Source organism: Pygocentrus nattereri, chromosome 3 (genome assembly GCF_015220715.1).
Source record: "Pygocentrus nattereri isolate fPygNat1 chromosome 3, fPygNat1.pri, whole genome shotgun sequence".
Lineage (NCBI taxonomy): Eukaryota > Metazoa > Chordata > Actinopteri > Characiformes > Serrasalmidae > Pygocentrus > Pygocentrus nattereri.
The window spans coordinates 36,556,601-36,569,662 of NC_051213.1; the positions used below are offsets into that span (position 1 = coordinate 36,556,601).

At 38.5% G+C, this 13,062-nt stretch overlaps 1 protein-coding gene across 4 annotated transcripts; it reads right to left on the bottom strand.

The window, feature by feature from the left end:
- Positions 1-4,743: 4,743 nt before the first annotated feature.
- On the bottom strand, positions 4,744-12,344 carry LOC108429232 (C-C chemokine receptor type 3-like). Of its 4 annotated transcripts, none has more exons than XM_037536795.1 (4): positions 12,320-12,344; positions 6,604-6,658; positions 6,345-6,428; positions 4,744-6,100 (listed from the first exon to the last, which is right to left on the bottom strand). In XM_037536795.1, exons 2-4 carry the CDS (start codon positions 6,627-6,629, stop codon positions 5,071-5,073), a joined length of 1,140 nt encoding a protein of 379 aa, XP_037392692.1. In that variant the 5' UTR covers positions 6,630-6,658; positions 12,320-12,344; the 3' UTR covers positions 4,744-5,070. The 4 variants fall into 4 exon arrangements, with proteins under 4 accessions (XP_037392692.1, XP_037392693.1, XP_017556335.2 ...); XM_037536796.1 differs by having other exon boundaries at positions 6,345-6,425; positions 12,320-12,336; XM_017700846.2 differs by lacking the exon at positions 12,320-12,344 and adding an exon at positions 7,239-7,326 and having other exon boundaries at positions 6,345-6,425.
- Between the last annotated feature and the right edge of the window lie 718 nt (positions 12,345-13,062).

Consider the following 13,062-nt stretch of genomic DNA (forward strand, 5'->3'; position numbering starts at 1 on the left):
ACTTTATTTGACACTTCAGATGATGGGTTTGCAGGCGACTTCAGCTTTAACTCATTTTCTGAGAAGTTTACACTGCAAAAACTGTGACTGTGAAAACTGAAAACATTGCACATGCTCAGCAAGGAGCACTGGCTGCAGTAAGATCTGAGTTTTTACCATCATTGCAGATGTCCTGCAAATTGGTGGTGCTACTTCTGTCATATTTTATTCTATAATACTCCATTGTGCCCTAGAAATGCTAGTTCTGATGAGCCAGTGTCACAGGCTTGGGATATTCAGAAAGCATCACTGTAGTTGACTAACATAAATAGAGTTTTGTGAAGCTGAATTACATTAATGAAAGGACATTTCTTGCGCTCTTTCACTGCTTAAGCTTGACAATCCGGAGGGGAGGTAGTCCTCAATCACAACTTAATTCATAATAAAAAAATGTGTAGCCCTATTCCAGCTGGATTAGTTTTACCAGAGAAGTCCAGTAGTGTGAAGTGTGCATGTTTTGATCGGCTGATTTATTCTGGATAAATGATCTGTATAGTTACCACAAACAGTCCAGATTGAAACATAATTGCATGGATGTTTATGTTAGCATAATGTGACAGCATGTTGAGTGGCTAAATGGCATATAGATTAGCATTGGGCTACTAAAGTGAGTTGATTCAACTTTCAAACTCGTGAGAGGCTTTTTTGAAACATTTTTTTTCTTCTCCTTGTAAATGACCCAATTCCTTAATTCTTAAGTTAATGGCAAGACAACTGAATTCCACATTTTCAGTCATGACCAATTTATAGGCAGTGCATTTCCTGTCTTGTTGAAAGTTAAATCAACCCACTTTATTAGATAAAAAATCTGATCCCATGTCCAGTTTTAGGTTTTTTTCTTTCACCTTATATGCCATTTAATGATGCAACATGCTATTGTTTGAAAGTGTGGCACCGGTTGCGTAATATCCTCGCGATGATGTTTCGATCCTGGTTATTTTGGGGAAATTACACAGATGTTTTATGGCATAATGAATCAACCAGTCAGATCATGCACAAATTACATTCCTGGACCTCCTCTGGTAAAACAGTCCAGCTCAAATAGTGCTATAGCAGCTCTGTCATTATTGCTTTGCAGACTTATGAAGACTATGGACACTGCACATTCGTATTGGACTAAAATCATGGCTCTGCTTGGTGATCACTGCTGCAGATTACAGCGTCTCTTCATGTAAAACTAATCCAGCTTGAATAGGGCTTATGTTGAAAAATAAGTAGTTAAATATTTTTATCCGTTATTGTTATGCTTAGGAAACTACCAAAGGTGGCACATCTAAACCTGTACATTTATTAAGAGTAAAGATTTAGGAATATGCACAAGTATGCAAATTGTAAAAGCCATCTTGCCACTCATTTACCAGAACCTGCCCTGACCCATCCCCCACCAACCTGCACACTGTGCTTTTATGTTTGGTGAATGAGGAGTACAGCCCTCTATGTGTGAACAGATTGAGGAGATTAACTGGAGTAGAGCAGAAGCAAAAATAAGCTCCTGCTATTATAAAAATCATCAGAAAATGAGCCATTATGTGGTCAGACATTGTGTGGTCAGAAAGCATTAGCTTGCTAATGAAGTAGGTATCATTACCTCTTCTTAGCATTGCCAGAATGTTGGGGTGGGGATGGTGGGAAAGGGAAGTGATAACGAAAATGTTTTACTAAAAGTGAAACCAGTCCTCTCTGAGAGTCTGCAGCATGCTTAGGTAGCACATCATTATAAGCTTAACTCACACCACTGCCTCTGAGCACTAACTGCACTGGCCAATCATGTTTAAACAAAGCCATAGTGCTTAGGACTTGGTGCGCAAAACACATAATAATACATAGTACAGCTGTCATGTCAATATTAGTAGTATTAGTAGTAGAAGCAGCACTAAAACTTTGTGTTGTAGACAGGAAAGGGATGTATGAAGAAGATTAGCCCCGTGGTTTGCTGAAAGGGAAATGGTGTCAGAAGCCACTGTATATTCTTAGACCCTCTCTTTCTCCATGACACGTCAAGGTGCAGCAAAGGTGTGAAGAGTGGTGTATTCATATCAGCTGATTCCTGTGTCAGGCCATGTTTGCTTTCTTTCTCAGTCTCTCCATGTACTGTGTTGATACTCTGACAGCTAAGGTTAACTCGGAGCCGAAAGCACTAAAGCAACATTTTATATGTCTGCATGTGGGGGTAGTCCCTCAGCGGGGAGAAATACGTTTCTCATTTCTGAATGTCAAATGAATCAATGTGGTGACACTAGTTTGGTGCACGTGAATTCGCGAACTGTTTCTACGTTATTATCCGAATAGGGTAAATTTCCAGTGTGTGACATCTTTGCCGTCACTTTACCATATTCCGAGGCTTCCTCACCTACAGTCTTGCTTGCCGTGGCATATCTTCGTCCTCCTCCCCGCGACGCGTTAAAGACGTGTGATGAGCACAGAAATACGTGCTGTGCAAAGGAGAAAATCATATGTAAAGCCGTTTATCTGCGCACTTAACATTTATTTATAACATTAGAGTGAATGCAAATAAATAAATAAATAAACACTTCTAAAGCTCTCCTCAAGGAAGCCAGAAGTTACCATACCTGCACAGCTTATCAATCCAATAAAGTAAATTAGATGTATTTTTAATGGAATCCACTTCTTTGCACTGTTCTTGTATTCTCCTAATGAATAATAATAATTTTAATAATGAATAAGAATAATAATTTTCCTGAAATTAAGAACTTCTTTTTCAATTCAATGTACTTATATTTATTTGGTTTGTTCTAATGTTATATTGTTTTTTTCTGGTAAATACACCCCTATTTAAAACCCCCCAAGATAAATAGTTTGAAATCATTTCAATGGCTGCCTAAGACTCTTGCACAGCAGTGTATAGGGTACCTCAGATGACTAAACCTTTCTACACACTTAATTTATTCATTGTTGTATAGCAATAATATAAAACTATTCCACAAATTCTAGTGTGTGTGCAAGAAACCTCAAAGTAAAGACCGTTCACTGTATGGCTACAGTGTCATCCTGCATGGAACACAAAAGATTTTTGCTGAAAAATCGAGCCATGCAAGCAAAAAAAAAATCCTTGGCTTATAGTGGTGGCGTTTTGTCTAGGACAACTATTAAATGCTGCTTTTTAATGGTTGTTTTCAACCATATGTCATAGCAGTGGGCACAAAATATTTTTCTTGCAGGGAAGATCTCACGATCCCTTTGTTTGAACATGCATAGCTGCTGCACATGGACAACGGGGGCAGTAGTTTGAGTTAACCTTAGCACAATGTGCCACCTCTGCATTGCTCTCAGAGCAAAGAGAAGGAGGTTTTACTTTTGGGAAGAGCTAAGCAAGCACTCCTCTTGTTTCGCTATCACTTCCCTATACCACCCCACACATTCTGACAATGGTGGGATGAAGAACAGACATCTAATTCATTAACACGCTTAAACTTTTCTCATCATATTCAGATTGAAATACGCCCAGCCATGTTATTAAAAACCCCTAACCAGAGGTAGGCAGTAACAGGTTCCACTCACTCAGTTACATGTACTTTCCAGAGTATTTTAATGTTAATACTTTTACTTCAACTCATGTTTACTTATAAAGAAAGAAGTGTACTTTTTATGTTTAAGCATATACATAAACGTATAGCTCCTAATTCCTATTCATTCTGTTGCTATTAGCAACTGGCCTGCTCAGACCTGAGTTTTCATTGTATTTTAGACCAAGTGTGTATTAAAAAGAGAAGAATGCCAGTTGCTGTGCTCACATGATGGATTTGACATTCTACTTTGTACTTCTCTTTTTTCAGACACATGCATTTAGTTTTACTGAAGTCATTCTTTCTCAAATAATATAACTTTGACTAGAGCTACTCTGTCCACCTTGGCCAATGACTCTGTTCGCTTTGCTGGTGTATAGTTAGCGACAAACTAGCTAGAGACCATGTCATGTCAGTGTCGCTGCTGTTTTGAGAATGGTCCACCACCGACACAACATCTGCTCAACAGATGTCCAAAAACTGACCAGTGATAAATGAGGTAAAGGGTGGCTGACAAACTGTGCATCAACAGATGGTCTACAGTCTATAACTACACACCAGTATAGTGAACCTGTAAGGTAGGTGGAGCTCATTAAGTATAGCTATGAGTGGGAGGACAAGACGGGGGTTTCTAATGAAGTGAAATATGAGTGCAGCTATCAGGTGTGTGGTAAAACTGAACCCAAAATGCCGCCTCAGCTTAGTATCTGCAATGCGTCGTAGGCTGAGTGACAGAAGTCAGTCAGACAAAACAAACCATATTGGAGTCTACATTGCCACAAGACATTCTTGTCTGAATTTTGTGGCGTTGTTATCTATACCATCATGTCATAGTGAAGTTGATTTTTGGGTAAGGGTTTCACTGCATGGGAAAACATCGTAAAAAGTGTGCACAAACAGCTTCAACCTATTTCTGTGGTGTCGACGGTGAAGGGGCTGCGGTTGAGACTCTGACCCAGATTCACACTTCATAACCTGATGCCAGTTTTTGGTTTTGAAGGGAGAAAAAACACGCTGGATGTATGTGCACAACCAAACCTACTGCACAGCATACTTGGATAATGTATATCCTAATTTATTCTAAACAATTAAATTCCTTTACTCTTAAGTCCTTTAATACCTGGTTGTATTACGAACATGTACAACACTTGTTGCTTAAAAAGTCAGGATGGCAACTGAATATTTTTATATTTAGTTTTATTTACAAAGTATTTACATATTTTTCACTCAGCCACCTTTTAAACTTCCTTCACTTCAGGAGATGCAGGCCAAGAAACAGCATCTCAGTTACAGTATTACAAGAGAACATAAATATGATGAACATTTCACAAAGAGACATATAACAGTATTCTGATGCTGTATTACAACTGGTTTTGTTTGTACAGGGACTTCTGTAAAAATATAACACACAGAACTCATCAGAAGCCAAATAAAATGAAAGCAGAAAATGAAAGTGATATCTTATTTGTGATATGAGATGTTGGATTGGGTCTCTGAGAGCTCTTGTTTAAATATGAGTCGAACGCTCATCCAAGCTGGTTGTCTGCGAATAAACTGACCCTGCTGCCTGGGTCAGGTAGTCTTTCATGAACTTCACCTTGATGCAAGGTGTGCGACGCAGGAGCCTGATGAGGTGCCTCTTAAACTTCTCTCCTACAAACACGTAGAGGAAGGGATTCAGGCAGCTGTGTGAGTACGCCACAGCTTCACTGATCTGGAGACTCCACAGAATTGCCTTGCTGCTCTCGCAATTTGTTTCTATGACTTTCTTCAATTCCAGGCCTTTGAGGAATGCTGCGATGTTGTACGGTGTCCAGCAACAGAAGAAGACCACCACGACCACAATGACGAGACGCACAGCATGTTTCTTGCCTGCCCGGACTGTGAGGAGCCTCCGTAGCACCATTGAGTAGCAGAATCCCACGATGCTCAGTGGAATCAACAGGCCCAAAACATTCATTTTAAACAGGCCAACAATTTTCCAGTAATGCGAATTGTCATCATTTGGGTATGCACTGCAAAGTACTTCATTTCTGTATTTTTCAATCTGAAGGTAGCCCAGCTCAGGGAAAGATGATGCAACAGATATGATCCAGATAACGACACTGGCCAAAATCCCACACAACTTGTTTCTGACCCTCAGAGCAAACACAGCATGGACTACCGCCAAGTATCTGTCAACGCTCATCAGCATAATGAAGAAGATGCCACCATAAAACCCAACATAGTAAATGCCGAGGACTATGTTGCACATGGCATTCCCAAAACTCCAGTCATGGTTAGCATAATGGGCCAGAAAGGGAAAAGTAAAAACCAGGAGCAGGTCAGCTAGGGCCAGGTTCAGAAGGCAAACATCTGTCATGCTTTTCAGCTGAGCACCCACCAGGATGACCCACACAACGAGCACATTGCCAAGGAAGCCCACCACAAAGAACAGGGAATAGAGCACTGGTAGGAAATTGTTTGCATGGTTTCCATATTTACAGGGTGCATGGTTTTCCAAATCATCAATATAATAACCGGAGTAGTCCAAGGTGCTGAAAATGCCAAAAAGAAAGTTATTGAAGTTATTGAAGCTCCAGCACACCTTTACCGCCTTTCTCTTTATTATCAGTATCTATTTCTGAACTCTCTTCTCAAGACTTTATTGATCAAGTTTCATGACTTTTAAACCTTGTAGGGTCTAATTATCTAGTTTCAAGATGACAAACACAAGTTTAGGCCTTTTTGAACGGAGCAGGACTACTGATCTAAAGCAGATAAACATCTTGCAGACCTCACCTGAATACATCAGTTGTGGAATCTCTCATCATCTCACTTGTTGTTCTCCATGATAAGGTGGAACTGAAATTGTAATTGGCACTGCTGATGGGAATGGAGTACATAAAAAAATTACAATTATATTTTATACAAAGTGACATTCATCTGAAAGATCTAACCACTTCAAATACAAGCTCAGAACAGAGCTTCTCTGAAAGTGTATTTTATTTTACTATGCTTATAGCACCCCTCAAATTACATGTAAGTCGAATATTCTCACCTGAGAGTACTAGTCGCATTCTCCATCGCTGAAGTTAGATCAAACACTGAACAGTCTTGTATTGAGGAATACCACAAAAAAACGAAGAAGAAAAGCATAAATGTCATAAAGCAGTCGTCTATAGCCAGCCATGTGTGCTGGCTAAACCACATCTGACATACATCACTGCTATTCTAAATAACATCGTTTTCTCTACATTTGCTAACTTTCATAACCAAACATGAATTCCAAAAATTACTCAGAAAAATATGAACCTGCTTTCTGTAGTACCTTATGAGAAAGTTTCAGATATGAAGGTGAATGGTTAAAACATTTCACACATACAAGACGTGCACGGGTCAAAATACACAGTTTAAGCAATAAGCACAGTGTCTGTATTAAACAAAATCCACCATGTCTGTAATAAATTACTCAGATACCTTGCGAGAAGGTCTTAGCTATTAAGGTGAACGGTTAAAAATTTTTCCACAGAAAAGCAGGACATGCATAGGTCAAAAAAAACATGTACGATAAAAGCACAGTACGTGCAGTAAACAAAATCTACCCCATCTGTAATAAATTATTAGAATGTTAAGATATTCATAGATTCACATGTGGGGACAAGCACCAGAGAGAAAACAACACCAAATACTCACAAAACTGGCTGATGGACCTGACCTGTGGGGCTCAAAGCCAAAACTGAGATGATATATTATAGGTGTTTGAGGTCTTGGTTTTCACACTTCCTCTGGTGAGGAGTGAGGGGGCTCTGAGCATGTTGCATGTGATATTTTGAGATGAGCATGGCAATCACATGATTGGCTCACACCAAATTCATATAACTAAGAAGCAAAGCTAACAGCTAATGCTATGTCGTGGAAATGTAACCACTCATGCTTGCTACTATAGCTTCTGGGCAATAATTTTCAGCTTGTGGTTATGTTTGCACACACCTAGCTTCTTGGCAGTTTTGAGTTTGCAAGGTATTGACTTCTGTACAGAACTTGCATGTGCATGAAAATGCTGATGAAGGTTTCTGGATTCACACAAACTTGAAAATTAGAAAAGGTCTTAAGATAAAGAAGGAAAGGTTTAGCAATAACATTTCTGAATGAAACTGACAAAAACTCAAAGGTTTCCTCAAATATCTTAGTAGTTGTTGTTTATGTGCATTCATCTATCAACCTTTTCAGCAGACGTGAAACACTCATGAACTCTAATAAAGCATTGTTAGTTGAAAATATATGCTGTTTAACGACTTTAAAGATGTTATTTTTCATTATAAACAGACACCATCTTTTGACTAACTTTAGCGTCAGATCACTTTAGTGGATTAGAGGGATTAGAGTGAATTAGGTAGTTTGTAAGCTGACCTTTGGGCTGAATTCAGTTTGCCAGTTTATGAAAAAAATGGCTCTTGGTTTAGTTGCTGAATTTTATTAATTTTTATTTTAAAATGGCAGTTTGAGTAAGGATATGCCACATTAGCTAATCCATTGAAAACTGTCATTCACTGTCTAGGATATCAGGAATTATACAACAGTTAGTTCTGGCCACGCACGCTGGTTGGTTGAGAAGCCTTCTAACTGTGCTGCTATTTCACCATAACATCACAGTTTTATCACAAATACTATACTAATCTCTCCACTGAGACGCCATTGCAAAGCAATGACCTTGACAGCTGTAGAAGCCATTTGAACATTTTTACTTCTTACTTTGTGCACAAATAGAGAATGGATACTTTTAAGATCACATCTGACCTACAGCCGATTTGGTCAGCCTCTGAAGATGAGACTACACTGCATTCCCAAACTGTCATCACCACTGAGCAGCTTTTTAGTCAGCAGCTGTTACAGAAAAATGCATAAAACACCCTGAAATTAGCTAGAAATTAACCAAATACCATTTGCCAAACAATAGGGGCTGTAAGATGCTTTACAGACTGGCTGGAACAAAACAACATTAATATTGATCTGGCAAAAATTGGCAAAACTGAGCTAAACTTGATGTTGCAGCAGTTTTATGGCTCAGTCCGATTTTGTCAGACTCTGAAGATGACATTTGGCGAATGGTATTCGGTTAATTTCTGGTTAATTCCAGGTCGTTTAGGTGTTATTCTGTCACAGCTGCCAACTGAAAAGCTTGTTCAGTGGTGATGACAGTTTACATGACATCTAGAGAGTGGAGTTAGCTACTCTGACGTAACAACAAGCTGCTTGTTAAGGAACTATAATTTGGCGGAAGGAATTGCTCACATTCAAATGCATTAACTGACACGTTCACAGTCCATTAATTCATTAATTTCTTACTTATTTATTTAACTGTTATAAAACGAAGAGAACACTTGATGTTGTGTGTTATCGTAAATAACATTCGGCTCGTGTCTGCGACCAAATCACAGCCGCAATGTTATTTTGCAATAACATACTCCCTCTCATGTTCTATTACATAAGTGGCAGAGCCCCCGAAACACTTTCGCAAGTGGTTGAATAGTGTAGTGGTTAACACCTCCGCCTTCTACACTGTAGACTTGGGTTCAATCCCCACCTAGGCAAACACCCTACACTATACCAATAAGAGTCCTTGGGCAACACTGCCTTGGCCTACCTATGTAAAATGATCAAATTGTAAGTTGCTCAGGATAAGAGCATCAGCCAAATGCCAGAAATTAAATTAAATGAAACTTATCGTTCGCTATATGTTCTCAGTGCTAGCTTCCAAAATTTCATCTGGTTTCCATCTCAGACTTTAGATCTTGGTCTTTTCATCATATCAGCACACTAACCTCCTTCTCTACATACTAACCTAAGCTTCTATATATTATAGTCAACCTGAAATCAAAGTGAACCTTTTTTACCTGGTTAGTTCATGTCCCTGGTCATATTATGCATGGTTCAGCATTCTGTTTAAAAGAGTCTTGTTTTCCTGTATTATTTAATTAAACTTTTGCATGCCTTAAACATGTTATCTGATTTTTTGTCACAGAGAACCAATAATTATTATTATAATGTAAAATTAATTCACCTCCCTCTTTTTCCATCCTAACTATCATCAAGCTGAAACATTTAGACCCCCACATAACTTGTTTCACTTGGAAATATGCTGTTCAGAAAAAAATGCAGTATGATTTTTTTTATAGTTGCTGACTTAATGAAATCGGCTTGCTACTTGAGGAAAGCTAGTTTGTCTTGAGACAGTTAGCATGTTCTTGTTTAATAGTCTACACATAAACAGAGCGTCTGATATCTTTTACTGTGTCACTTCTGTCTGCAAAACCCTGTGTACACATTTCTGCACACCTATTTTTTCATCTAGTCAATGGCAAACTTGATCACATGTACTTGCTGGTTCTGCATGGCATGACTGAGCCTCACAGAACAGAAACATTACATGTTTAAAAGTGAGTTTCTTAAGCAAGATATCCTTGCCAGTTTGCAACACTCCTTAAAACAGTGGATCGTAGGATGTAGGATTGTTACTGAAGTACTCTATTTGAATACATTCATTGTTATCAGAGGTAGAGTAAACTAAAATCATTCTTTTATCTCAGTGAAGTAATGACTGCAGTGAATGTAAAAGCACAAAACACCTTCAGTGGAAATCCAGTGTTGCAGATCAAAAACCTACTGAATTACTGAGTAACTTTTAAAACAGCAACATAACTTCTTCAGTACATTCAGCACCTACCAGCATAGAAACAGAAAATTGTTAAGCTCTAAATTTCTGTTTGTGAGGTGTGACCGGCTCACAAAGAAGTACAGCTGACGTCACTAACAGAACCAAATGAAAATAAATTCAAATAGTAGCCCTCTGAGTTCATGACATGTATTTTCTTGAAACAATCATGTGAAAACGTCTATTCAATTCATATGATCCTGTAAAAATTCTACAGCTTTATTCTAAGTACCTTTTTAACTTATGATTTTTAAACTTTTGCCCATTTTATCATTTTTGCAACTTTGTATGTGCGTTCTAAGCCTCACAAAATGCTTATTGTTTTATTGGATTGGGTTGAAATTTGTACTGAACTTTCAAGAAACGCTATACATAATTTCTAACATGTAACAAATGAAGAATCTTTAGTATTAAAATTTTATATTTCCACTAGTTTTCACTTTCTTGTTGCCACATTTTGAGTTTGTGTAGTATTAATGTAGTTGTATCACATCTATAAGTTATTTGGTACTTAACTGCCATATATCTTGCTAAATACAGCTGCAGAGCTAAAAACTCACTTTTTAAGATATTTTAATATATTTTCTCAAGAAGGATTATTTAAATTTGCTTGATTTTTTTTCCCTGTTACCTGCTCCCTTTATAGTGCACTAATTAGGAATTTAAATACTGGCTCCTGCATCCAAACAATGCATAATATAGGCATAAAATAGCCCTTTTTACCTGTAGGATCTAGAATTTCAAAACTCCAGGTGAATCTCAAATGACTCCAAACACCTTAAATAGTGTGTCATGTAATTTTAGAAATTCTAGCTTGACTGTATTTTAGGCATGTTATACATTGATGGTTTGCAGGAGCCAGTATTTAGGTTCTAGGTAGTGCACTATATAGGGAGCAAGGAGTCATATGAGATTCAGCCCCAGTGTGGGAAGAGGAGTTTCATTGCATTGGTGCTAGGTAAGACTTGCAGTGGTAATTTAGTAACCTAAAAGTTCTTATGAAGCAAGGCTTTTGCATTAAAAAATGTTATGTTATGATATGTTCATTATTATATGACAAAAAGTTAAAAGGTTTGTGAAATAATTGCAGTATACAGTGATGGATGAGCGAATGTTCTTCTTCTCTGCTTTACATTGTAAACCCACTTCCCCATGATAAAATCATGGATCACTCACCCATCCAAATCATTGAATTCAGGTGTTCCAATCACTTCCATGACCACAGGTGTATAAAACCAAGCACCTAATCATGCAGACTGCTTCTACAAACATTTGTGAAGGAATGGTTTCCTCTCAGGAGCTCAGTGAATTCCAGCATGTTACCATGATCGGACGCCACCTGTGCAACAAGTGCAGTCGTGAAATTTCCTCACTACTAAATATTCCATAGTCAATTATTCATGGTATTATAACAAAGTGGAAGCGATTGGGAACGGCAGCAACTCAGCCACGGAGTGGTAGGCCACATAAAATGACAGAGCAGGGTTGCAGGTACTGAGGTGGACAGTGCACAGAGGTCACCATCTTTCTGCAAAGTCAATCACCACAGACCTTCAAACTTCATGTGGCCTTCAGATTAGCTCAAGAACAATGTAGCAAGTTTCACAGAATGGGTTTCCAAGGCTGAGCAGCTGCATCCAAGCCTTACATCACCAAATGGAATGTAAAGCATCGAATGCAGTGGTGTAAAACGCTGCCACTGGACTCTAGAGCAGTGGAGACGTGTTCTCTGGAGTGACGAATCACGCTTCTCCGTCCAGCAATCCGATGGATGACTCAGGGTTTGGCGGTTGCCAGGAGAACGGTACTTGTCTGACTGCATTGTGCCAAGTGTAAAGTTTGGTGGAGGGGGATTATGGTGTGGTATTGTTTTTCAGGAGTTGGGCTCGGCCCCTTAATTCCAGTAAAAGGAACTCTTAATGCTTCAGCACCAAGAGATTTTAGACAATTTCATGCTCCCAATTTTATGAACAATTTTGTTTTTCCAACATGACTGCGCACAAGTGCACAAAGGAAGGTCCATAAAGACATGGATTAGAGAGTAGATAAGAACTTGACTGACCTGCACAGAGTCCTGACCTCAACCCGATAGAACACCTTTGGGATGAATTAGAGCGAGCCAGGCCTTCTTGTTGCGCTTCTGAAAGAATGGTCAAAAATTCCTATAAACACATTATTTACTCTTGTGTAAACCCTTCCAGGAAAAGTTGAACTGTTATAGCTACAAAGGGTAGGCCGACATCATATTAAACCCTAAGAATTAAGAATGGGATGTCACTCAATTTCATATGCGTGTGAAGGCAGATGAGCGAACACTTTTGTAAATATAGTGTATATATAGTCATATATACATATATATGTATACAGTCATGAGGAACCCTATATTTACTATTTCAAATGTAGACCTACTTTATTAATAAAAACCTTTGTTTACATTGTGATCCAGTCAAGTGTCAACTTAATAAGGCCTGTGACCATGCTACTTTGAAAAAGCAATGCAATTAAGCTATTCATTTTGTTGTCATATTGTCATCGCATGGAGCCATATGAGATTCAGCTGAAGTTTTGAAATTCTAGTTTCATTAGCCAAATAGTGCACAATTTGTGGAGTGTGGATGCCTAATGACATGTGGATGGGTTCTCTAGATGGTACAGCTTTGCTACAGCACATGATTGGATGCTACTGGTTATCATGGCAGCCTATTTTCAGTCAATGACATCACACCATCTGTTATCCTAATAAGGAGCAAGCAAGTAGTGAAGGAATTTATTGTTGTGAATTGCGTTGTATCTGTGTTATACATT